Source organism: Lupinus angustifolius, chromosome LG05 (assembly GCF_001865875.1).
Source record: "Lupinus angustifolius cultivar Tanjil chromosome LG05, LupAngTanjil_v1.0, whole genome shotgun sequence".
In the NCBI taxonomy this organism is placed as follows: Eukaryota; Viridiplantae; Streptophyta; class Magnoliopsida; order Fabales; family Fabaceae; genus Lupinus; species Lupinus angustifolius.
In genome coordinates this window covers 21,088,143-21,115,006 of record NC_032013.1, presented here as the reverse complement: position 1 = coordinate 21,115,006, position 26,864 = coordinate 21,088,143, and the positions used below count along the sequence as shown (strand labels likewise).

At 31.3% G+C, this 26,864-nt stretch overlaps 3 protein-coding genes across 9 annotated transcripts; 2 read left to right on the top strand and 1 right to left on the bottom strand.

Annotated features, from left to right (window-relative positions):
* On the top strand, positions 332-3,857 carry LOC109348057 (gibberellin 2-beta-dioxygenase 1-like). The gene is made up of 3 exons (XM_019588256.1): positions 332-893; positions 2,385-2,733; positions 3,416-3,857. The coding sequence occupies exons 1-3, from the start codon at positions 499-501 to the stop codon at positions 3,662-3,664; spliced, it is 993 nt and encodes a 330-aa protein (XP_019443801.1). The 5' UTR covers positions 332-498; the 3' UTR covers positions 3,665-3,857.
* LOC109348055 (coiled-coil domain-containing protein 94 homolog) lies at positions 7,074-13,352 on the top strand. 2 transcript variants are annotated; one of them, XR_002107696.1, is made up of 9 exons: positions 7,074-7,227; positions 7,574-7,804; positions 9,845-10,129; positions 10,389-10,454; positions 10,974-11,027; positions 11,146-11,253; positions 12,125-12,197; positions 12,820-13,073; positions 13,239-13,352. XR_002107696.1 is itself a non-coding variant. In XM_019588255.1 (8 exons), exons 2-8 carry the CDS (start codon positions 7,607-7,609, stop codon positions 13,005-13,007), a joined length of 972 nt encoding a protein of 323 aa, XP_019443800.1. In that variant the 5' UTR covers positions 7,074-7,227; positions 7,574-7,606; the 3' UTR covers positions 13,008-13,196. The 2 variants fall into 2 exon arrangements, 1 of the variants encoding a protein (XP_019443800.1); XM_019588255.1 differs by lacking the exon at positions 13,239-13,352 and having other exon boundaries at positions 12,820-13,196.
* LOC109348054 (interactor of constitutive active ROPs 4-like) lies at positions 13,679-26,823 on the bottom strand. 6 transcript variants are annotated; one of them, XM_019588249.1, is made up of 3 exons: positions 26,723-26,823; positions 16,535-16,617; positions 13,679-15,081 (listed from the first exon to the last, which is right to left on the bottom strand). In XM_019588249.1, the coding sequence occupies exons 2-3, from the start codon at positions 16,546-16,548 to the stop codon at positions 13,965-13,967; spliced, it is 1,131 nt and encodes a 376-aa protein (XP_019443794.1). In that variant the 5' UTR covers positions 16,549-16,617; positions 26,723-26,823; the 3' UTR covers positions 13,679-13,964. The 6 variants fall into 6 exon arrangements, with proteins under 6 accessions (XP_019443794.1, XP_019443799.1, XP_019443798.1 ...); XM_019588254.1 differs by lacking the exon at positions 26,723-26,823 and adding an exon at positions 17,142-17,162; XM_019588253.1 differs by lacking the exon at positions 26,723-26,823 and adding an exon at positions 17,047-17,065.

Genomic DNA, 26,864 nt, shown 5'->3' with positions numbered 1-26,864 from the left:
GACATTTGTCAGGGGATAACCACACATCCTGGAAAGAGATTAGTCTTTATGGATAAAAGGTGATGGATACATTCATAATACCAAAAAATATTGAGATGATCAAATTTTCCTCCCTCTTCCCTATACAAGGATTTGTTATCTAAAACTATATCTCAAACCATGTTCTAGACTAATAAAAATATATTATATCAATTAAAAAATTAAACCGTCATTATTTTTTTCTATTTTTACTTCAATATATTAAGCCATAATAAAGTTTGGGACACCATGTCATTGTCCCACATCCCTTGCCCCACCAACTTTGGGTATAAATAGCCATGAACCAAACCGTTTTTCTCAAGCATCATTTGCTCAAAAGCCTTATAAGCTTTGCTCTTTCATTGTGTTAACTAACCAAAAACTCTTCAAACTTCGCTCTTTTCCTCTTTCACACCTTTTTTTCCTTCCATTCACATGCCAACATAGAACAACAACACAATAATCAAACAACAACAAAAAATGTTATCTAAATCACCAACAGAACAATACACTTATGTCATGAACTGCAAACAAACCACATTCTCTTCAGAAATTCCTCTAGTGGACCTATCCAAACCTGATGCAAAGAGCCTCATAGTGAATGCATGTGAAGAATTTGGATTCTTCAAAGTCATAAACCATGGAGTTTCTATGGAAGCTATATCAAAGTTGGAATCTGAAGCCATGAACTTTTTCTCTCTTCCACTCATTGAGAAAGAAAAAGCAGGTCCTGCATATCCATTTGGGTATGGTAACAAGAGTATTGGACATAGTGGTGATGTTGGTTGGCTTGAATATCTTCTTCTCACAACTAATCAAGAATATAATTCTCCAACACTTTCCTCTGCTTTTGGACAGAACACTGAGAAATTTAGGTACAAATATTTATTTAAACATAAAGTATAAACTTGCACATAAATATGCTCAATATTCGTGTTATCCAGCTTCATATATTTTCTATATACAAAGTTTTCGACAGAAAATGGAAAATGAGGAAATTATGGGACCGAAGCATATGTTCATGTTTTATGTCAGAGAAGTTCATCTTCTGTCTCAAAAATATGTCACTTCTTAATTGGTCAGAAAAATAATTTATTATTAAAATTTTAATTTAAATATATTTGTTTCAACTAATAAAAAAAAGTCACACATTTTTATGGAATAGCATATGTGTTTCATTATGTCATACACTCTTTCAGCTGTGCCTCACCGATCAAATATTTTATTACATGCAATTTATAGTTATTTTATTTAGAAATCCATTATTGGAAGATCAAAATTTGAGAAAAAATTTTACATCAAAAAAATTAGTTTTGCTTCTCACTTTTTTTTATCTAACATCTATATGAGCAACTAAAAAATTATTGCAAAATACAAAAGAACGACAAAACTTCTCTAGTATTTAATGTCTTACATAGAGCATAATTCATTAATCTATATTGAAATAGAAAGTAATGGTGTATTTATATTCTCGCACACTTATTTGTAAGTTTAGCTTGTTATTTATCTCTGTTCACATCATTTTGATGTTTCCAAAACTTGTAATGTTTAAAAAAAACATGAATGCTATTTATATTAGAATTTTAAACTTTATATAAAATCAGTATTAAATTAATACTTCACACAACTCACCAGCTACTTTCCATAAGTATAAAATGTTAGGGTAAAAAGTATACTTACATAATTCGGTCCACCTTGTATGTACAACAAACTAGTTCACAAGAATCAGTTTGTGGTTCTTATGCATTTTGAAACACCTTGAGTTGTGAATCAATATGGGAAGACTTAACTCAGAAGAAGCTGAACGCATACCAGAGGGCAAAAGCTTAAGAGGAGGTGGTTGTTATGTTAGAAGTGATGAAGAAAGAAAACCATAATTAAATATAAGATTTTTAATAAAGATTAACTTCCTGATAAAAAATGAGCATTTTTTAGTTAGAAACATGTGGACTTTCATCATTTACACATGGTTATAGATTTATTTTAGAATAACTTTAGTTTAACCTATTTAATTACTTATAAAATATCTAAATAAATTTTAAAATATTAAAGTGTATCCACTAAAATCTAAAAATCATATTAATAAATATGAGGAAGGGTCATCTTCAATGCTAGAGAGGCAAATTCTTTAAAAATCAAAGAAAAATTAATATGTAATAACACATTTATCATTTTAAGTATAAAAAAATAATATTTTTGACATTAAAAATAAAATAATTTTAAAACACTTTCTAGATCCCTATTTAATAAATATACCCTAATATACCATATATTTGATAGGGTATTGTATTAGGTATTTGTACTCATACCTAAGAGAATGTGTATCAGGGTCAAAAGTGCTTATTCTCTGGTTATTGCTATTGCAGGACTGTCTTAGATGATTATATGTGTGCTGTGAGAAAGATGGCATGTGAGATTCTTGATTTTATGGCAGAAGGGTTGAACATTCAGCCAAATAATGTGTTTAGTAAGCTTCTGATGGACAAAGACAGTGACTCTCTTTTCAGGATGAATCACTACCCAGCATGCCCTGAGCAAGGTGAAGATGATGATGAAAACATGATTGGATTTGGAGAACACACTGACCCACAAATCATTTCTTTGTTGAGATCCAATAACACTTCAGGACTCCAGATTTCTCTTAGGGATGGGAGCTGGATCTCAGTCCCACCTGATCATAGCTCATTCTTCATCAATGTTGGTGATTCTCTCCAGGTATGACACAAAGCATCAGAGATCTCTTGTCTCAGATGATGTTTCATACGCTATTATGCACAAATTAAAATATGACATATCAATTAAAAATTTAAACTTTTATTGTTATTATGTTTCATGGGATAGAATCTAGAACAACATTTTCTCTATTAGTTAATTAATATGGATAAGAAGTAAAAGACTTTGCATGTCCTCCTTTATTAGCTTTCCTCATTGTGTATGGAAAAAATCTCTTCCACACATATTCATCCTCTTTGACACATATTCATCATTCGTTATATAGTGGTGGATTAATATTATATGTTAACTTTTAAAATTAACGGTAAAAATATATATTAAACCACTGGTTTAGAGAACAATGTAATACTCTCTTGTGTGCAAGTGTCTATATTTTGATTGACTTATCAAAATTAAATTTATAACCTAATGATTCAGCTCCTCTCCTTTCCAAAACCCCATGGAAATTATATGAAATAAATTTGAATTATGATATCTCTTAATACTAAAGAGACAAATTCTTGTTTTTGTATTTGTATTAAAGAATAAAAGTATCACATCCTTATGTTTTTTCCTATTGTTTGTCCTTTACTCGTCTCTCTAGAGTACGGGAGAAGATACTAACTCATCTCTCCATAACGGAAGAAGATAAACCATGACTGATGTTTTCTTGTATTGGCAATAGGTTATGACCAATGGACGGTTCAGGAGTGTGAGGCATAGGGTTGTAGCAAATGGGTTAAAATCAAGGCTTTCAATGATATACTTCGTTGGTCCACCTCTGAGTGAGAAGATTGCACCATTGCCTTCTCTAATGAAAGGAAAAGAAAGCCTATACAAAGAGTTTACATGGTTTGAGTACAAGAATTCAAATTATGGTTCAAGATTGGCTGATAATAGGCTTGGACACTTTGAGAGAATTGCAGCCTCATAATGCAACAAATTAAAACATAAGAACAAAATGAGACAGTTGTTAATATAATGAAAGGAGTTTCAAGAATCAATATAATGAGTTAGAGATATTATGATAGTGTTTATTTACTAGCTAGCTTTCTATTTGTTTCCTCTATACCAATGTAATGTAAAGTCCCTTTTTCCACTATATGAATATGTAATGAAGAAGTTTATGTTAGAAATATACTACAAATTGCTTTTCTTTTCTTTTTTCTTTTGGTACAATAATAAGGTTATTTCTCAATAACTAGTCAGAAATAATGGAGGTATATATTATCTTATTCATGATCTACATGTCAAAACATAACAAAAATTGCCGTACTATAAAAGAAGAAAAACATTGAACAAAAATTACTTATGATGCAGTAAAATATGCATGAGGTAAGCTAGGTTAAAACTGCACTAACTTTCAAGGATAAGAACAAGTAAATTTGTCCGGTTTATTTGAGAGTTTAAAATCTATTTATTATTACTATACAAAATTTATATTATCAACACATTATTTATTATTGATTTATATTAATACATGTACGTGTCATTATGTACATATTAAATATTTCATTTAATGCATGTAAAACACCATTCATGTTTACATAATTACACATGTAATAAGATATTCATATCTCCTGAATAATAAACAAGTTTTAATTAAAACTAAAATTCCAATCAGATAATAATTTCTTAAAAATATTAAATCTTTATCCAACCTTATAATATGATTACATGCTCCTCAAAAAATTAAAAAATTCAGATTCTTTACTAATAAATTTAAATATCCTAAGATATACATTCATAAATGTTTTCATCTAGTTTTTTTTTATAAATTTATTTAATATTATCATATATTATAAGAATTGTTCCCCAAGGTGTACGTCCTCATCCTTATTAGCATTTGACCTAGATGCATTCTGAATACCAAGTTTAGCTTGAGGTGAAAGGGAAAAAACTTGGTAATATTAAAGATATCCTCTCATCCTTTTGAGTAAAGGATAAATATTTTTTTAGATGTATGGTTGTATCTCCTAATAAATGTCACTCACATGAATCAAATTCTTAACTTTTTTATCATTCCATAGATCTAGTAAAATTTTACATCACTAAACCACCAATTTATTGTATAATGAAGGGGATATTGAAAACACAGAATTGATAGCAATTTTTTTTCCAATTATTACTGCTTTTATTTCTCAAAATTAAATTTTAAGTGACAAGGGAAACTAATTCAAGGATGATTTGAATTTTTATCACTATAATTTTAAGTAGGAGCGGTGATGAGTAATAAAACATGATAGTATATAAAGTAGCTAATAGTAGAATATTGTTGGTGTTTTTAGAACATTATAGAAATTGTGATATTGAAAAATTAAATTGAGATATTTTCCTAAAAAATGAAGATTTTATTTATTCGTCATGAAACTAATTTTGAATTTAAAATCAATTTCAACAAATGAAATTTTAAAAATATCAAACATTCTAAATAAACTTGAAAACAAATAATTTTAGAGTCTCAAAATATACTTTTGAAGCTTCCTAAGTGTAATACTATTTTCAAGGAGGAATTTGAATACCAAAAATGATTAGAATCTTCATCTCTATAATTTGATATCAAAGTAGTGAAGAATAATAACATGGTATTAGCAATATTAATTAAATCATGGATAAAAATAGTATAGTTGGTAGTTTTTTAGGGAATCATTTAAATAATAGTTTTTCAAAATAAAATTGATATTATTTTAAAATGATGATATTTTTAATTCTTTCTCAAACTATTGTTTGAAATTTAAAGTAAAATTCACCTGATAAAAATTTGAAAATGTCAAATACGCTAAATAAACATGGAAAATGTTTTTTTTAGTTTTCGAAGATACTTTTGACGTTTCCAAATTTTAACATTATTTTCAAGGAGGAAAATTGATTCCAATTTTATTTTTTCAACTTGCAATTATTACTATCCTATCTTGGAAATAAATTCCAAATTAAATAATAATAAATCAAATATAATTTGAATATTCAACTCTATAATTTTAAATCGAAATGGTGAAGAATTACAATACTTATTAATAATAATAAATAAAGTAGGTGATAAAAGTGTATAATTAATTGTTTTTCACGATTTTATGTAAATAGTAGCATTTTAAAATCAAATTTAGAATTTTTAACAATCAATAGAATTTTAATTATTTCTCAAACTATTTTTTGGAGCTTAATGTCAATTGCAACCAATTTAATTTTAAGAATGTCAACCATGCTAATTAAACATGGAAAAAATTATTTTGGATCTCAAAATATACTTTTGGCGATTCCTAAGTATAATACCGTTTTCAATGAGGTAAATTAATACCAATTTTTTAATTTTGTTTCAATAATTTTACATCAAAGTGGTGAAGAATATTAATATGTTACTCATAATAGTAAATATAGAAGGAGATATATGAGAGAAATAGATAGTTTTTAGGATATTATATAGTCAATAGTATTCATTGTTTCCTAAGTAGACATGTTAAATTGAGTGAATCAATATGGGAACCCAAATTTTTATTGGGTTTGAATACCTAATTTAGTGTTTTTTTATTAAATCTAGATTTTTTTTAACTTGGATCGGACATGTTATTTTAAAATTGAGTTCGATTTGAGCTTACATGATCCAGTCATCTAAATTTTCTTCATTTTTCCTTTTTGTGGAACCTTTTCTTAGTGATAAGCTTTAGGTGGAAGTTGTTTGGCAATATAGTGATGATAAAAACTTATAATAAAAAGCATATGATAAATATTAGTGTATGAACTTTGGAAAATAAGCCAAAAAAATGATTTGAATCTTGGTGGCTATAATTTTAAAAGAGATTGGTGGAGAATAAAAATATGATCTTAGTCATATTAAATAATGTAGGTGATAGTAAACCATAATTAATATTTGTTAAGCATATTAAATAAATAGTAATGAATATCAAATTGGAAATATATTAATAAAAAAATAGGATCCCTACAATATAAACATTTTACATGGGAATATATTATTGAGCAAGTTCATATTTTTTTAGTCATATCAAATTAGCATTACTAAATATATAGTATGACCAATTGTTGAATTTACATTTTAGTTTGTGTTTAAGTATTAAATATTTAAACATATAACTTTGTTAGTGTAAATTTTTAAAAAGTCAAATTAATGTGATCTAGTTTGGTTCTAGACTAATTTTTATGGGGATAAGTCTACTTACTTTAAAAATATTTTTTAAAGTTATTCATCATTCTACTTATTAATTTTAGGAACATTCAATCATTTAAATTAACGAGTAAATGTGCGTAAAATTAATAATTAGAATTAAAATGAAGAGGACGTTTATAAAACATTTTTTTCCCATCATTATTTTTGCTCTGGATTTCAACATCCCCGTTTTTCCCACTAATCCCAATTATAGTACCCGCAACGTGGGTCAGCCCATGTAACCAGTAAATAACTCAATTTTTCGTTTTTGTTCTTTTTGTGTGTCCAGTTCTCCGAATCGCCGCCACTGTTCGCGGTCGCCGCCGGCCGTCATCAAGGTGTTATTACTTTATTCTATTTATACTTTGTTTCTTCCATTTGTTACTTGATTTAAGTTATTTGTAATTTTAGGGTTTCAGATTTTGCTTTGATTTGGTTGATTTAGGATTTTAGGTTTCCGTTTCTTGCTTGATTTGGGGAATTTGGAATTTGAATTCTTTATGGGTTGGTGTAATGTTGATTGTGCTGTGGGTTGGTGTAATGTTGATTGTGCTGAAATGGCTGAAAACTAAGTAGAGATTTTTAGTAGAGGGACATGGAATGGATGATACCTAATTTTCATTCGTTTCATTTTGTATGCTCTGTGGTTGAACTCTAATACTCAGGTTTTGTTGGCTTGTGCAGGAAAAGGAAGGAATTTGAAAAAGAAGAAGAAACATGGGAGAGAGGAAGGTTTTGAACAAGTATTACCCACCTGACTTTGATCCCGCTAAGCTTCCTCGAGCTAGGAGGCCGAAGAATCAACAGATCAAGGTTCGCATGATGCTTCCTATGAGCATTCGATGCAACACTTGCGGCAATTACATCTACAAAGGCACCAAGTTCAACTCCCGAAAGGAAGATGTTATTGGCGAAGTTAGTTTTCTTTTCTTTTTTCAAGTATTAACTATTCAATTTCAATTCTTTTGTAATTGTTGATTTTTTGCTTTGATTTTTAATAGGCAAATGTTTTTTTAAGGGGAGGGGAAGTGAGCGCACTTCCAGGTTCAAACCCGGACACTCACACTTTATATCCCACGGGTTAACTAATTGAGTTGACCATATGATGTCTGCTGTTGTTGATGATTTTTGTTATCTGTGTTACCTTGAATTCTTTTGGTTGCCTTTTATCTTCTGTGTGTTTTTGTTTAAGTACTTTATAGAACTAGCATTGGCAGTTTAAGGATTACTATTCGAGATTAAGCTTTCGAGGGATGTGATGTTTAGAATTTATGAAATAATATGTTATTGGCTAGGTCTTTTGTTTGTTTTGTATTCACTATTGCATGGTCAAATTCTATATAAGATTAAGGGTTGCCTAGTGTACGAGTCTCCCACCTAGTGAGGTATAGGAGGGGGTAAATGTACGCAAGCTTACCCCGTGAGTGATGAGGCTATTTTCTAGGATTTGAACCCATGACCTTCAAGTTACAAGGCAACGATCATACCGTTGCGCTGAAGCTCAGATTCTAGTTTAGTTAATGTAGTTTAATGGTCAATAATTTATTAGATTGCGTACGAGCACACTGGATAAAAAACTGTGAAATTATCCATCAATCCTGTTATCAAAACAATTTTTTTTTTTGGTGTCAATGTCTTAAACAACCTTCTGGCAGTCTAATTCCAGAATAAAATTTGTGAAACTTGAAGAAAACACAAGTTATAAGCCTGAATATATTGTTAAAGCTTCAATCAGCATGGGGCATATGGGTATAGGATAGGGATAGCTGCAGCCCCTTTCATGGACATATCTGTGTTTCTCATAATAATAATAAAAACCTCTCAGGTTTCCCTCTTTTTGTTAAAGAAGCTTCCACATTGGCTTTCAAGAAATCTTCCCATAATCCCATGGTCATTACTGTGTTGGTCTTATATTTGTTTAAGCACTAGACTTCTGCTCCATATTCAAGGGATGTTTATACTTTATCCCATCCGAAGTTTTTTCAATTGTAGTCCTAGGAGATTTTTTGTTTTGCATTTCAAAGCTATTTTTTCCATTTTATATGAACCATAGCAGAATTTTGTGCATATTCAAGGGATGATTTTTTCAATTGTATTTGGTTTGTGAATTGTAGTACTATCGTTTTGTTTTGTGTTTTGTAGTACAATTGTATATGGTCAAGAAAAATCATAAGCGAAACGATTAGGAAAGACTTGCAGATCAATGTTTTGTCGATGAATATGATTTATGACAGACAACTATGGCGTTGTTCGATCCTTGTAGCCGAACCCGCCTATAGGATTAAAGCTTGGTTGTTGCTGTTATATGAACCATCATTCAACTACAAGTTGACATGATTCTGGCAGTTGGGCTTTGTGGCTAAATGATCAATCTAATCTTTGAAACCCACATTACGAACATTTCCAAGAGTAGCAATAGGGTCAAAGCTCTCCTGAATTTCTCGTACAGAAGGGCAGAATGATAGAATAAGCAGTATGTTCTCTATCTTGTCCTGACATCTCTCACAAAATGGATTACTCCTTGTGGGTAAAACATTCTCAGTTTCCTACAAAAAATGGTATCCCACTGCAAGAGGCTCCCATCTAGTCTTACATCTGCAAGCAGAAATGTTGTTTCCAAGAAATATTATTCCGAAAATGGCACTAAAATAATTTTAATTTTTTTTAAGGGGCATTTTCTGTCCCTGTAGTGATAATCAGAGATTTCCATTTGAAGAAGCTTTCCAATGAGAAAACTCTCTTGTTTCTGTTGGCAGTTATATATTTTTTAGGGTGTAATGTGTTGCTATTCTTACAAGGTAAATTGATTTTTGTGTTTTTTTTTGGGATTTGAAGTTATGTGTAACTTAAATTTTATGAAGTGGCTTCCAGCCTTCCACAAATTATGTGCATGTTTCTTAAATTGAATTATGACATTGGTTCTGACTCTGATCTTATAATTTGATCTTTGTGCAGACATATTTGGGAATTCAAATATTCAGGTTCTACTTTAAATGCACCAAGTGCTCAGCTGAGCTTACCATGAAGACCGATCCTCAAAATTCGGATTATATCGTTGAATCTGGTGCAAGCAGAAATTATGAACCTTGGCGTGCAGAGGACGAGGAAACTGATAAAATGAAGCAGAAAAGGGAAGCTGAAGAATTGGGAGATGCAATGAAATCTTTGGAGAATAGAACCCTGGATTCTAAAAGAGAGATGGATATCCTTGCTGCATTAGATGAAATGAAGTCAATGAAGGTACACACAACACACTACACTCTTCTGTAACTACATTATATATAACTATGTATAAAATTTGATCCCTTAGCATATATAATTATTTAGCTATCTAGAACTTATCATTTTAGAATATAGTGCATGGTGCCATGAAAATGTGACATTCATATTTTAGGTCATTTCTTTTCATGTACTTTAACATTCGCGCATGAATTTGAAGTTTGTCATCCTGTCTATGGTAATTGACTAATTGCTATCTCAAGTCTCTTTCATTTTCCAGTCTAGGCACGCAACTGTCACAGTTGATGAAATGCTGGAGGCATTGCAACGCACAGCAGCTGACAAGGTATGATAAAACTTGCTATATAGTAAATTTGCTTTGTACAAGAAATTTTCTGCTTGAAGCAAGGGCTTACTATTATTGTTTAAAATAGAAATATATATGAAATATGATTCTAAAATTCTCAATTTTTTTAGCATAATTGGTAATCTTTCCTTGGTTTTTGTAAAGTGTTCTTTTATAAACAGAATAAGTTTCATGGTAGTAATTTTAAGCTCACGAATCAAGCTGATTCAAGAAATATTATCTCAATAAAGAATTCTAAAGACTTGTAGGAAAACTGTTATGACAATCGTAAAACCTCTTTTTAGTTTAGTGCTTCATATATTCTTGCATGTGGCACGGGATATTTGATTGCAAACCCCAATGCCTGCCCTTTAATTGTGAATCAGGAACTTGCACTCTGTAAAACAACCAATGTAAACTCTGATTGTCTAATATTTCTAAATTTGGATTGCCGTAATTATAAGCATTCTCATTTTTTTCTCTTCAATGAAGTTAAGCTTTGTTATATTATATTCTCAGGAGAAAAGGCTGGAAGAAGAAGATGAAAAGCTAATAAAGTCAGTTGTCTTTCATGTAAGCATTACTATGATACACTTCTAAGTCACTTCTATACTGTTAACTCCTTTTGATGTAGGTCAATTTTCTTATTTTTGAAACTAACCTATAAAGTTTGGTTTATACTCTCAAACAGAATTCAAATGCTTTTGTTAAAAGAGTTCGTGATGAAGATATTGAAAATGAAGAGCAAACAGGTCAACTTTCAAATGCAAATGGTGAAACTTCCAATAATAATCTAAAGGTATGAATGTGTCAAGTGCACGAGTGTATGTTTGTAGTAATAGATTTTTCTTCAATGTCTTGTTGCCCTATAAATTATAGCAGCAATTCTATTCAGCACCTCATATCAGATAAATTTTAGTCCACTTTTTGAATTGTTAAATCACAAAAAATTAAACCCGCGGACTTGTAATTTCCCTTTGAACAAATTCTTATATCACACCTTCAGTCACCACTGTCCTCAGAGACTTTTGTGGATTTTATTTTTATGAACCAGCTATTATTTTCTTTGGATCTGATAGTCACTATTCTTTAAGAATTTTTTTATGGTTCGCTCTAACAAATCTTCCTGTTAGGTTCTGTAAAGCTGACAACTGTAAAGATTATGGGGGTACATAATGACATGCAGTAATGTAAATATGAGGAAATTATGTTTTGAAAAAATATTATTATCAGGAAAGAAGCACAAGGGAAAGTAATGTTGCTTTTTAAATTTAAGACACCTAAAGCATCAAAACAGCTGTTTGAGCATTCAATTGTCTGAAACGAAGTTTCACCGTTAAATGGCTTACAAATACTTTCTTAAGAAGAGAAATGAACATGAACATCTGGAATTTTCTGTGGACATTCAATTATTCAACAATCCCCTAAAAACTCATGCACATTTTGCAGGATGTTTATATCTTGTTTCATATATATTACCTAGATTTTTTAAACTCGAATTGTGGAAGAAAAACATCATAACATAAAGATCTTCAAATGTTTCAACAAATATATATAGTTGAGTTTTTTTATTTACAAAGTAATCATTTATTAACAAGGTGCCCTTTCTAGTTCAATTAAGTTGTTCAAATTATGCAATAACTGTTTGAGCTTATGTTATTATCTGTCAGAGGCAAAAAGATCTTCCAGGCAATGCAAATGATGCTCCGGCAAAAGCCAGTTTGGATGATTCTGGTAAACAAGGTATATGCCATTTTTGGATATATTTCTGAAGAGCTTTCAGGAAAATCAACTATATATATAAATATAACTTAATTAATGCATCATGCACACTGAACATTTAGTCATGTTATCACTACTCCATGGTGTCATTTCTATTTAAAAAGGATTAACATGTGGAGAGGAAGGAGAGAGAGGGAGAGACCAGATCAATTTATTGGGGGACCATCTTTCATAGGGTACCATATTGGGTCTGCTTTGATCTTTTAGATTTGGGTCTCAGTCTCACCATGTAGTATTAGTCAAAGAACCCAACCCACATTTACCATCGTTCTTTGGATTTACCATTGATACTATTTTGTTGTCGGATCACTTTGTAATAGACGGATTTTGACTTGCAGTATGGGCAAACCTGATCCTCGTTGTTTGCCTAATATTTGTTTAACCTTTCAAAACACTTGCGCAGGGAAGATAGTTTCATAGTGGCACACCTTTCACATCTACACCCTTTCATTTTGAATTGACTGTAGTTATTTAGCTACAGTGTGATTTATTGATCTATTTGATACTTTTCTTGGAGGGGATGATTAATATTACTACAAACATGTGAATGTAACACATCATGCCATCTGTTGGTCTTTTACAGAAAATTCACGCGGTGGTGGTGGAAAGCTTAACCCTTTAGTGAGGATATCCGTTATTAAGAAACCAGCGACCTCTGGTCTCAAAAGTCCCGCAGAACCAGAACAGAAGAAAGACGAGGAAGATGATAAAACAAATAATAGTAGTGGATTACTGTCCTTGTGTCAAAACTATGGAAGCGATGAGGATTAGTATTAGTAAATTTTGTGTAATGACCATTTCTTTAATAGTTGCTCCCATTGGATTGTAAATTGTTTTTGCGATGAAGTGACTGTGTAATAAGTATTTCTATTATGAATTGGATCAGAAATACTTGGTATTCAAGCTCTTGCAAAAATGCCTCTTTGTTCAATATATATGGTGCTATCTGGCTTGGTCATTAATTCATCATTTATAAATGTTTGGGAATGTTAAACATAACACCAGATGCAGTGCAGGCTGTAGGGTTTTTCTGATTGCATATTAGATCTGATTGTTACAATTCACCCTGTTCAAAAAATCTAGTTAAATTGAGTAAGAAATGGGTTATTCTTATGCGAAAGCCATATAACATGAGATATGCATATTGTATAGAAGATACTAGGACTATTATTTGGAATGATTAATCACAAGTGCAATGCAAAATGGTTACCACCACTCTTGTAAGTAGTAAGTTGTCTTTCATGAATTACATACATTTTTACATATTTTCAACTATCATTGCTTCTCCACAACATCTCATATCTCTTCATTATTATCCACATACTTATCTTCTCCATTCAACATAAAGTTGCTCAAGGTGAAAAGCTACACATCAGTTTATAGATTAAGGTTGGGTATTAAGATAACATGATGTCAACCCAAAACAATGAACTCACCACAGTAAAAAAGAGAAACAAACCTTCCAAGAAAAAGACATTTCATCTCAATAAGAGAATAGAAATATCTAAACCATCTTTCAAAAGTTCACATCACTAGTTTGCACATATCATGCAATACAATAGTAACTACGTGCTCAATGGCCTTAATAATACCAGAAATTACTAAACAAGATATCAGAAAGATGCACAACAGTAAGCAACTGTTTTTTGCAGCTTCTGCTACTACAAAAAAACATTACCATAGTTAGAGTACACACCACTAATTCACTCACGGGATATAGGAAAGAAATCATTTTTGCCCCTTCTTCTTCCATAAATCGCCAAACATTCTCATCCCAGAACCCTTCCTCTTTCCGGTTCCAAAACCATCATCCAAGTCATCGGCCATACCAGGAGACCCAACATATCCATTGTACCTACCAGCAGGTGTCTCAAACGTGCCGCCAAAGTGCTTATCCATGGAGCCACACCTTTCAGGGACTCTCATATCTACATCACCAGCTAGCACTGCAGCTGCAGCATCGGCTGCTTTTCGCCATTGCTCAGTCTGCACCCTTAGCTTCTTCATCTCCGATTCCAATGCAGACTTCTCCACTTCTGTAGATTTCAACTTCTCTTTCAACTTGTATGCGCTCCCCTTACTTGCTTCCAACTCATCTCCTAGTTGCTTCAGCTGCAAGGTAATTCCCTCTTCCTTGATTTGAGCAGCCGATAGTTTTGAAACTGCTTCATTCAGCTGGTTCTTCAAATTCTCATTTTCATTATTCACTGTCTCTAGCTCCTTCCCCTTATCTTCCAAACTGGACTTCAATGACACTATCTCGTCATTCTTTAGTGCTAATTCATCCACTGAAGGCTTCTCCGGCTTCGATATTGCTGGTGAAGTCGAGTCTTCAAACGGTTTAGTTTCCTTTTGTACTTGATTTTCAGGTTGACTGAATTCAATTGCCACCTTCTCAACCGGAACTTCGAAAACATCAGTCTCTTGTTGGGTTTCAGCTGGTATAATATACTGAGTTTTGGTTTCAATTTCATTAGATTCTGGGGCACTCTTCGAAGTACATTTCTCTTGGAACTTTTCTGCTATTGGGACTACTGATTTCTCAGCTTTCTTCACTAGTTCATTTTGAGCTTCTTGTTTTGCAGCTTCAGCAGATGAAAGCTGGTTCTTCAACATCTTCAACTCTTCTTGTGCTTGACCAAGTTGATGTTCCAAGTCTGCAATGCGAGTCCCTAGCTTCTTCTGATTTACTGTCTCGGGTTGAGTACCTTTAGGGGATCGTCGTTCTCCTAGCTTTGGGCTTCGATCAGCGATTGGACGATGATGCATCGGATCTGAGTCAGAACTTGACGTCCTAAGTGCATGTGGACCTCGTGGAGACTGCCTCTGAGGCAAATCAGATCCCCTGTTCGAAAACAAATATTAGTAGTGTTTCATCAAAAACTACTTACAGAACCTGCTATTTAACTCAAAAAAATAGTTAGTTAGCACTTCCATATTCAACATCTAGATTGTGTTATAATAACACAATTTTCAATAAATACTCCATAACATGGTTCCTATGATAGAGATAAAATAATAACATAGTATACAAAAAGCAAAAGCAAACAGATGAACAAATATAAGCAAAGTAAAAAGAGATGTTAAAGAGAAAATATAATAATGAACAAAATCAGCTAGATCAAGTTACCAGAGAAATAGAGTATATGTTATACTTGAAAGTTGAAAAAGCACAGTGATCAGTAATCTTCACAATGGTGGTTTGAACCATGAAACTTGTATCAATAATGTATTGATAGTAGTGTTAATAACTAATTCAACTTCACAGTTTAGGTTATTGACTCTGGGGCTAAAGAAATGTTCCTATACAACACCAAGAATTTGAATAAAATTTATGAATATCACAAGACCCACTTCTAAAAGCTACATCAAAGAGGCTAAATTAACACAATAACCAATCTAACCTACAACATAAGTTGATAGGAGGTGTCTCAATTATAGTTGTCATCATTGTTTTAAATTGCGGATCATACCTAATGGTTGTGGTGACCGTCACAATCGCATCACACTGCAATTACAGTGTGACACTAGATCACAATGATGCGGCTACAACGCAACTGCATTGGACCACATTTGGGCCGCATCGAGCCACATCAAATTCAAAATTTATTTTTTAAATCACAAAAAAAATTATGTCACAATCATAGTAACCGCACATGTGAACACAGTGAAATGTTTTAATGTGTAATATCTGATTCTGCATAATTCAAACAAAGCCCCAGGCGTCTGATTTGATGAAAAGATGGAAAGCTAAAGATATACAATGTGGACTAACCAAATAAGTTGGGACCACTAGAAAACCAAACAAAAATATGCAGACACAACATGATACAATTAAAAGCAGAACATTCCAATAAATGCACATAGTTTAATCAAAGAACAATTAGACTTCTGGCACTAATGACAAATGCACCAAAACTCCATAACCAATTCTGAAATGCAGCAGAGATACCTTTAAGCAGCACTGAGTGTAGCATGTAATGTTTTGTTGAATAAGAAGGAAAACATAAATAATAACTAAAATTTGAACTTTAGCAATTAGGATATACAGATAGGGATAAAGAATCAAGCACTACCAACAAGGCGTTGGTCTAATGGTATAAGTCTCCTCAGAATGACCAAAAGGTCAAGGGGTTTGATTTCTGAGAGCGTCCTTTATTGGGGGACAATCATGCATCCCGGAAGGGATTAGTTTATTACCCGTAGGGTGAGGGGATATGCTTGGTAGTAAAAGAAGAAAGAAACAAGCACTCAAAAACAATGGAACATGATACTGCTGATGGATAAGGTTATCATACCTTGATCTTGGCATTTGATATGCTTGATGATATCAATCACAGAACAGAACTTGAAAGGATTTTGTAGGCTAAAAGTGTCTCACCTGAAAATAATATAAAAAGATAAGTCCATATGAAGAAGTTGAATGATAAAGTGAACTTCATCCAAGTTAGCTTACACTATAAATAATGAAAATGCAGTATACATATGTCATACATGGAACAAAAGAAAAATGCACCAACTATAATAAAGGGCATGGTTACTTAGGAGCATGGAACCTTTTTTGCAGTTTTATACTCACCACTATTTTTAGGACAACTTAGAAGTTAGAACATTCTTTGAGGTGTCACTAACCCTCTTTAAAGCCAAATATTAAGCAAAAATGAAACATTTTGTAGTGAATGGTGGTTAGGCTATTAAACTCCTTCAAACCAAATTAGGTAAGAGATTGAAGGACATAGAAAAACACCAATGTACATTTATGGCCATGAACCTATAATGTCATAAAGAAGCAAACTAAATCACTTCAAACCTTGACTATTAAACTAAAAGGCAGTTGATTTAAATCAAAGATATCAGACATTATTATCTTCTTCTATACAAACTAGAAAGGTAGATGACCCTTACTGAAAAAATCAACAAGGGAAAAAAGATGAATAAAGAGGCCCCACATCACACTGTTCCTATGTTCAAACAATGACATGCAGTAAAAGTATATGCCTTTAGTACAGAGTCTACTTTATCCAGTACTTTTCTTGCTTTGTGTAAAAGTGTGTAAATGTTTGCATTGTTTCATAAGGAGTAAATAAAATAAAATAAGGGCAGTCCAGATCACGAGACTCTCACTCATAAGGTATATGAATGGTAGATATACACAATTTTATTTCCACAAATAGATAAATTATTTTCAGAATTTGAACCTTTGACACAACCTTACTGCTAGGCCTAATGTAACACTATATAAAGGGTCCAGTAGTTTTAATACTGAGTCAATGCAGATTAATGCAATACTCTAAAAAAAGGTAAAAAGAATTTATGTGACACATGAGCCACCTGATACTGGTATCAAAGAATTAAATCCTTCACTTTATCATTAATTGCATTAGGCCCTCTATACATTCAAGTGGGTGTATAATAGAGTAGACAGGTACAACTTCAATAGTACATATTAATGCTTTTTACCTTAGATTCTGCTTTGTAGTTTTGCTGCAGCATATTTTGGTGAGAGTTTTGCAATAAATGATTTTGAATGAACATAATTTTGTAAAATTGATCTAGATTAAAATTGAGTTTAAGGTCAAATGATGTTTTATTCTAAAATAAGTTTTATACAAAAATTCAAAATAAAAGTTTCAACCTATCACAAAAGGTACATTTTCTTATTGGAAATGTGATTATAGAGGCTTCAAATATATTTTTAGAAAATTGTCAATCACAAGTCCAAATCAGATTTACACTAAAGTATTTTCTTATTAGCAATGATGAATCCAATAACAGTATGAAATATTAGTTCTAGTTGAGTAGTTGATAGTGTAAGAAGTAACATGAACAGTTATAACTCAAACAACCTTATTAGGATAAATATCAGTAGGTGGATAAGTTATTCTGTCCATGTAACTTATAGATAGATATAAGTATTGATGAAGGGAAAATGGAATGAATGAGTAGGTAAAACAATTATTGTAGGAAATCATTATCAAGATCTTGTGTCACTTTGAAAAATATGGGGACCGAGACCAAGTGACAATTACAGACCACAAAAATAAATAAATGGAGCCCACATTCATTAGGTAAAGAGTGTAATATCTAGCACTTTTAGTCTACTGATTTATACACATTTACTATATTATTTATCATTTCTTTGGATTACTTTTTTTAAAAAGACAGTGATAATTAAATATGAGTGATAAATAATATAATGATAATATATAAAACTCATATACCATGAGTGCATATATTTTTTTCTATTAGCTAAATATCTTATATCATTCTGATTTAATTTGCTCAAACTTAATCACTTTTTGCTGATGGAATTACTCCCTTCTTATTTAGCTATCTCATTAAAATCAAGTAGCTAAGAAAAGTAATGATTTTAAATTTATTGTACTTAACATTTTATCTCCATATAGTCATTATCTTTCTATTATTACTTGTGCACATCAGTATTCAACAAAGGTAAAATTAGAAAACAATCATTATTACTATTTAGAACTTCTAAACTGGTTTTGCAAAAGGGATAAATAAACTGGAATGAAAAATTGACATATATTTGGATATTTTTTATTAGTCAGAATCTTAAAATAATCAATTTTTCACTATATTAAAAATCTAAGTAACTTCTAATTAACATGAATAAATTTTCAAATAAAACCTGACTATTTAATTTTATTTTACACTAAAATTAATCAACTTTTTAGATAATATATAAATAACTTATTTTTCAAATCTTCAACAACTCAACCCCAACATTTCACATAAATGAAAAAGGATAAACAGATGGCAGAATATATTTTCCCTCCTAGATTGCCTCTCCCTTTTGGGAAACCGAACCTCTCAAAAACCCCACTTTATAAAAGGACAGCTACCTCTAGCCACTGTTGCCCATAAATAAAAGATGAGATAACAAATCATATCATATACATTATTCTCCATCATTAAAAACAATAATAATAATAGAGGTTTAAATTTTTTAATTGATATATAATAATTTTATTAGCACAAGATAACTTATGAAATATGATTTAAGACGATAAATTTGTGTTATTATCGCACGTAGTGACTACAGGTGCATATGAAGAGACTTGTCCAGATCCTTGTAATTTTAGTAGTGATTTGATATCAAAAGTAAAACTATATTTACCTTTAATATGTGGCCAACTACAACTTTTCACAACCTATGCTGTTAAAACTCTGAAGTCCAATTATGACACATGTTTCTTTCACAGTAGATGTATAGGTAAAAAGTTGGGTCAATGCTAAAATGCTATTAAGATATTAATTCACTTCAAAGCGAACTATGTTTTAGCTATTCGATTAAAACATGTGGTAATCAATTATCAATTTGGCATTTTTAAGAAGTCTTGAAAACAAGGTATGACTTCTATATAAAAGTCATGGTGACATTTTCCTTCTAGGTGTGTAATTTATATTGTTCAGAAGTCAGATTTCTAATGTACGACTTATAGGTATGTTATTTATATTGTTTGAAAGTCGGATTTTCAATGTACAACTTCTAGGGGAAGTCATGATTGACTTTAATGACTCCCGAGTGTAAAAAAATTGAAGTGTATAAGTCGTAATTAGCTTTAATGACTTCTTATTAAGTGTGGATGTTATTATTGTATGGACATTGTGTAGTCTTTTCACAACTTAAGGGGTGATGTTGCGAAGGTCTTTAACAACTTTAGAACTGCAGCTTTCATCCTGTTTAAAATATCAACCAACTTCATGTTTAAAATGTCATAGTTTTACAAATCGTGAAAGAGTGTGTTTGTTTGGGCTAATACTAACTTGTGAATTGTAAGTTAATTCGAATCCTAACGAACTACATTATTAGCCGTTGGATTTAAAAGTTATTAATCTCAGCCGTCAAATTTGTGATCAGTTAATTGTATGACTTCCGTGAGGGGTATGATTATAGTTTAGAAGTCATGATTTGGATATACGACTTATGTGAAGGATTTGAAACACCGTTGAGAAGTCAGATTGCCAAATATCGACTTCTAGTGAATGGAAAAATGATACATAAGTTGGATAGTACAACATCGACTCCTCGTCAGTAGAAGAAAGAATAAACAAACGTCTAATTGGTAGTTAATGAGCCTAAATTTACTAAAGTTAGAGTTGAAACCCCATGTATAAGTTTAGGGTTAAAAAAAATTAAAGTCAATGGATCTAAATTATTTTTGAATTGTGGAATATAGCCCATGTTATGGGGAATTTTTGAATAGGTTATATGAAAGAAAATTTAATTGAAAAATAGTAATAGAAAATAGTTTGATTTAAAATTCTGTTACAATAGTAGTAAATTTACAAATCCCACAATGACTTTCTCTCCCACATCTATGTGGTTGCCTACTACATTGAGGAAGGTCACGGCGTCCAACTCTAGTTTGGTCTTTATCAGCATTTGTTTGCTCGATAGGGAAAATATTTCATCAATCATGAAAGAACTTGGCACAACACCATCATCTTGATTGAAGTTGAAACCCATATTATTGAGATATACATTTATCAAATCAAGTGTAGCAACAATAACATTAAATATGCTATTTATGAAGTCATTATCTTGTGAGAAAATGAGCGGTGATGAGCATTGATATCATCAGTTTGAATTGGTGCAACGATTCATAGTGAAGAGACATTCTCGTTGGTTCAATGTTATAAGAGCCAGACACTGTTGGTTGATACAATGGATATTGTGACAAAATTTGTTGTGACATAATAGGTTGGAATATTGGAGTTTGGAATGTGGTGGGTTGATTTGTATGGTGGGGTGTGGTTCATTTTGTTGATAATTTATTAGGTGTGAGTCTCAGAGTTATGGTTCTGCATATAAGAAAGGTATAGAATTAGTGAGATACCAATTCATATTCTGCTGTGTATGAAAATGAGATTGGATTGGAGGTCCTTCCAACACTTGAAGGCACAGTTTGCGTCTTGATTTCCACGATTGTCAATTCTATAAAGGGCATCAATATTTATAAGTGAATGTGGCACGTCCTAGACCAAACTAAACTATAGTCTGAATCGATTCGTTTGATGTCACTCGACCATGGGGAACAACTCAAAGTCATGCACGCACTCTACACATTCTTATCTTGTTGGACTTGACAAGGGTGATTGTTGTTGTAAGTCTTATATGGTAGTCATTTAAACAACAAAATTAAGAAAAAATATTATTAGGAAATCAAAACATTGTGTTAATCAGTAATGAGTAAGAGTTTAAAAACTTTCACATCGTTGACGTCTATATGGTCGAAGCATGGCCTATATCCTGTCAAATCTCCATGTGGAACTCCTTGGAAGTTGAAGTTGTCAGCACCCCACTTATATAAAATTGAAAATTCTAGTGATAAATGAATTTTATTCATAAGAAGAAATTTATATTACCTTGAAGCAAATGGATAAGTAGGTAGTTGGCCCATCCTAGGTGCAAGAAAATGGTAGGTGATACCATGCCCAAGATTGTATAAGTATCAAGCATCCATTGGCTTTCACATTTGGTTTTGTTGTTCGACACATTTCTCTATACAAGTTCGCTGAACATCAACTATATCGATAAACTTTTGATAGGTTATCAAAGTATAGATAAGTACATTAAATGTACTCGATTATTTGATTTATCGGGCAATAACTTTTCTTCTTTAATGTCATGAGTTCAAGTTCCACCAAGGAAAAGAGAATGTTTATCAATATGCTAGTATATATACACACAAAACTATCATAACATAATCAATTTCATAAACTAGAAAAATTACTTCATTACATCACACTAGTGTTAGTCATTCTTCTAAATCATTTTCAAAAAGAAAGAAAACTACCAACAACATTTGGACAACTCAACCTATTATGCCTAGTTTCTCGACATATACCATATTGATTATCATGCTTACGGACTTGAGCTCATCCCAGCTACTCGCCCTTTAGCATGTACACAAACAAGGTCTTTTGCATAGTCTTCAGTAGCATTATCATCATTTTCCATGTAACTGGAATTTTGTTTCCATTGGAGTCTACTACATTCATTATACACTTTTTCCAACATCTCTTCCTTTGTTTCGCAAGCAAAGTTACATAACACTCTGCAACTATCACTAGAGCACCATATCTACTACTTTGAATTGATTATTTACTTAGGTCACGTTGTGGAAAATCACATGTTAAACATCATTTGCTTTCTTTGTCCATCTCTAAAGAACCAGACAAGATGACAGATGTGACATGTCCAAAATTAATAACACAAAATCATTATGACTGTATGACATTCCAAAAGATTTCTTTCTTCTACATGATCATTTAATGTCCATGTTAGAACTACCATCGTAATGACAAACATGTCATTTTTTGAGGTTTGGTGGGTAGAAATTTTCCTCATTTTTGCAGCTTCCAATATAAATTCTTAAAATTCTTTAAACATCGCTCTAGTATATACCGAAGTAATATGATCCTCTACATTATGATAAGAAGTTTATAACAACTCATCACCATAGGAAGTTTGCTTACATAAAAAATCATAAACTCTTAATCATTACTGATTAACACAATATTTCAATTTTCTGACAATATTTTTTCTTAATTTAGTAGTTTAAATGGCTACGATATGAGACTTACGACAATAATGTCTCATGTCAAGTCCAACAAAATAAGAATGTGTGGAGTACACGCACGACTTTGATTTGTTTCTATATCATCGAGTGATATCAAACAGATCGAATCAGACTACAATTTGATTTGGTCTAGGACGTGCTCCAATCACATATGAATATTGATGCCCCCCACAGAAATAACAAACGGGAGAATCAAAATGCAAAATCGGACTTTAAGCATGTATAAGGGATTGAGCATTGGAGTCATCACAATGATAAATGTTACAAGGACCTCCAATCGAATCTCCTTTCCACACATAACAGTATATGAGATGGTATCTCACCAATTCTAGACCCATCTTATATGTGAAATCACATCTCCGAGACCCACATATAATAAATTACCAACAAAATCAACCACACCCCTGCCATATAAATCAACCCCCACACCTCAAAGTCCAATATTCCAACCTACGATGAACCAACCTAGTATGTCACAACATCCAATGTATCAACCAATAATGTTTGATACATTCAATTGACGTGAATGTCTTTTTACTATGAACCGTCGCACCAACATCAAATTGATGATATCAATTCTCAGTGTCACTCATTTTTCACAAGATAATGACTTAATGAATAGCATATTTGGTGTTAATATTGCTACACCTGATTTGGCAAATATATATCTCAAAGATATGGAGTTCATCTTCAATCAAGATTATGGTTCTAGGTCAAGTTCTTTCATGGTTGATGACAATATTTTTCTTATCGGACAGACAAATATTGATCAAGACCAGACTAGAGTAGAATGTTGTGTCATTTCTCGACGTAATAGGTAACCACGTAAGTGTGGGATAAGAAGTCATTTAGGAGATCTGTAAATTTACTACTATTCTAATTTTATTTTAAATCAAATTAATTTCTATTACTATTTTTCAATTAAATTTTCGTATATATTGCCCATTAAAAAATGTCCCCTAACATGAACTATATTCAACCATTCAAAAATAATTGAGGCCAGTTAAGTTTAAATTTTTTTAGACCCCAATCACGACTTCTACACGGGGTTTCAACTTCAAATTTAGTAAACATGGAAGTCGGTAACTAACAATCTGATGTTTGTTTATTTTTTTCTTCTATTGACCAGAAGTCAGTGTTGTATTATCTGACTTCTATTTCATTTTTTCCATTCACCTGAAGTCAGTATTTGACAATCCAACTTCTCAACGATGTTTCAAGTCATTCACAGAAGTCGTATATCCAGATCAAGACTTCTAAACTATAATCATATCCCTCACGACTTCTAAAAAGTTCGGTAACCAGTCACAAATTTAACGGATGTGATTAATGAATTTTCAATCTAACAGATAATAATATAGTTTGCATGGATGGGAACTAGTTTACAGTTCATAAATTAGTCTTAGCAAAAAAGTTGTGTACTACAAAAATAACATAAATCTTTCTCAAGAATACTCATACTTTTGGAATGGAAGAGTTTATAGTGGGAGTGTTGTACTGCAGTTAAAAATGGAGTTTACCCCTTTCCAAAAGGGGATCCAGTTACTTTACAAGTAAATTAAAAAACCTACCCAGCATCTTAATTATCCATTGTAGAAAATTATAATGATTTGAAGTAATGAATAAATTTGAATCCTTCCCTAATTATATATACACTTTATTGTTTTACACAAATTTATTACAAAAGATAGCATAAGTAACTTTTTGTTAATTTCTTACATCATAAAGTTTAAATAGATAGTGTTTAATTGTTTATTGTTTTATTGTATGACATTCCCTTTTCAAAATATATGCTTTGAACAAACTAACATTTCGGGAGGATTTATTTGGGCAATGAAGTAACCAAACAGCAAACACTACTGTACATAGTTAAACTAATGTGGTTCGAGAGTCTGGTTCTTCCAACCACAGCAAGGTGTTCAATGTCCTCTAATAATAAATTAAGTTACTACTTTACTTTAAACATTGCTCATAGTAATAATAAATTAAGTAACTATGTATGTTTAAAGAAAGAAGGAAATTCATGTCCCCAAACAAATTGTTCACAAAACAGTTAAGTAATGAAAGATTCTGCAGAGTTGCGCATGCAAGTCTTAACGTGCGCGTGAAACATGACACAATTAAAGAAACAAATTTTCACATAGAATGCAAAAATAAACTACCAAAAAAGTAAAAACTACCCACAATAGTCCAAAATGAATAAAAAAATATATCACAATAAAAATAGAAAATAGAACATACAGATATATTGAAAAAATTGGAAAATTTAGTGGAAAGCGCTGTAAAAATGTTTTTTACGTCTTTGGTGCAACTTTACCATTATTATCGGATTGATGATGAAAATAGGAAAGTCAATTTCATTTTTTAATTTTCTGGACAAAAATTGTGGATAGTAATCTACCATCCATAAGTTCTCTTTAGTTCTGTTTTTTTGTTTCCTAAAGTGTGTCTCTAATGTATAATTTCTTTTTTTTAGCTCTAGAGAATCTTGAATCAAATCCACAATTTTTTTTCAATTTCTCCATGAAATCATAGATTTGAGCCCAATTTCAATTCCATTTTTGCAAAATCGTTAATGTGAGGCAAAGTTTCCGTTCTGATTAAAAACATCCTAGATTTGACCCACAACTTCTCATCTAAATTATATATAACAATATACAAGTTGAAAAAATTTAACATTATATATTATTCAAGTATAATAGAAAATAAAAAATTAACATTTAATAATTAACATCATAACTAAAGCAAACAACCCACCCAATAACTGCAGGCTAAGATCGTGTCCAATCTGCTGTTTTTCATTCTTTTGTGTCACTTTATATACCAGGAGATATGGATTGGCCATAAAAAATATTTAATAATTAAAATCTTAACTTAAATAATTTTTTTCAACCAATAAAAAGTAATAATATATATAGTGGTACAATAAATAGAACAACAAATGTGCTCAGGCAGGACTGTTAGAGAAAAATAATATGCATGATTTTCGTCAGAAAAATTAAAAAATTAAAGTTCTATGTCTCCCAGCCTCGACTTCCCAGTTTCTACCTTCCCCTAAAAGTTTGGAAAAATTGGCCCATAGAAAGGGAAATGTTTAATTTTTATTAATTATTAATAAAAAATAATATTAATTATTATTCTTAAATTATTTTATCAGCAACAGTGTTTAAATCATTAAAATCTAAATCTAATACATAAAGAGGTTAAAGTAACATTTATTAGGTATCATGAAAACTCTCTTATAAAAAGTTATAGAAAGGAAATTATTGACCAATAAACAAAGAAAATACTATAAACAAAAAAGCATTCAAAAGACATAAGTCAAGGGTCACTGCACACAGCACAGGAACAATTTAAGGGCACCAGATCTTGAAAACATGGTGGTGACTCTTTGAACGTGTGTTTATTAATGCATTAGGTAAGCAAGAAAAATAAATCAAAGTAAAGAAAATATAACATCTGAGTAATAATAATTAAAATTTAGTATGCCTTAATCACCTAAGAAGGCTCGATGATAAAAAGGGAAAAAAATATTCTAGTTATTATTTTTACATTTATACTTAAGAATAAAAGTACATATCATCATATTTCAAAAATAATAATATCATATTATTTTATTTTTTATTTTTTTATATTGTTTTGGATATACTTATCTCTCTAACATCTCCTAATTGATACAAAACATACTAATAAAGGAGGCTCTCATCCAATCCAATGGTACAAAGTCTTATTCATGCAAATAGAGAATATCTTATTAATGGAGAAACTACGTATATGCTTGAGAGGTGAAAACATTGAGGAAATATGAAATATATAAAATAAATGTCCTATGAAATAATGAGTAGTACTTATGCATGTAGAGTTAAGTAGCATTCTTACCTTGATTACAATGTTATAAAGAGAGCAATGGTGTTAGTGTTACTTAGCTAGCTAACAGTGTAGGAAGATTTGAAAGCACCCCATGAGAAAGAAAACTTCCACTGCAAAATGAAACAAAACTATATCTCATTAATTAAAAAAC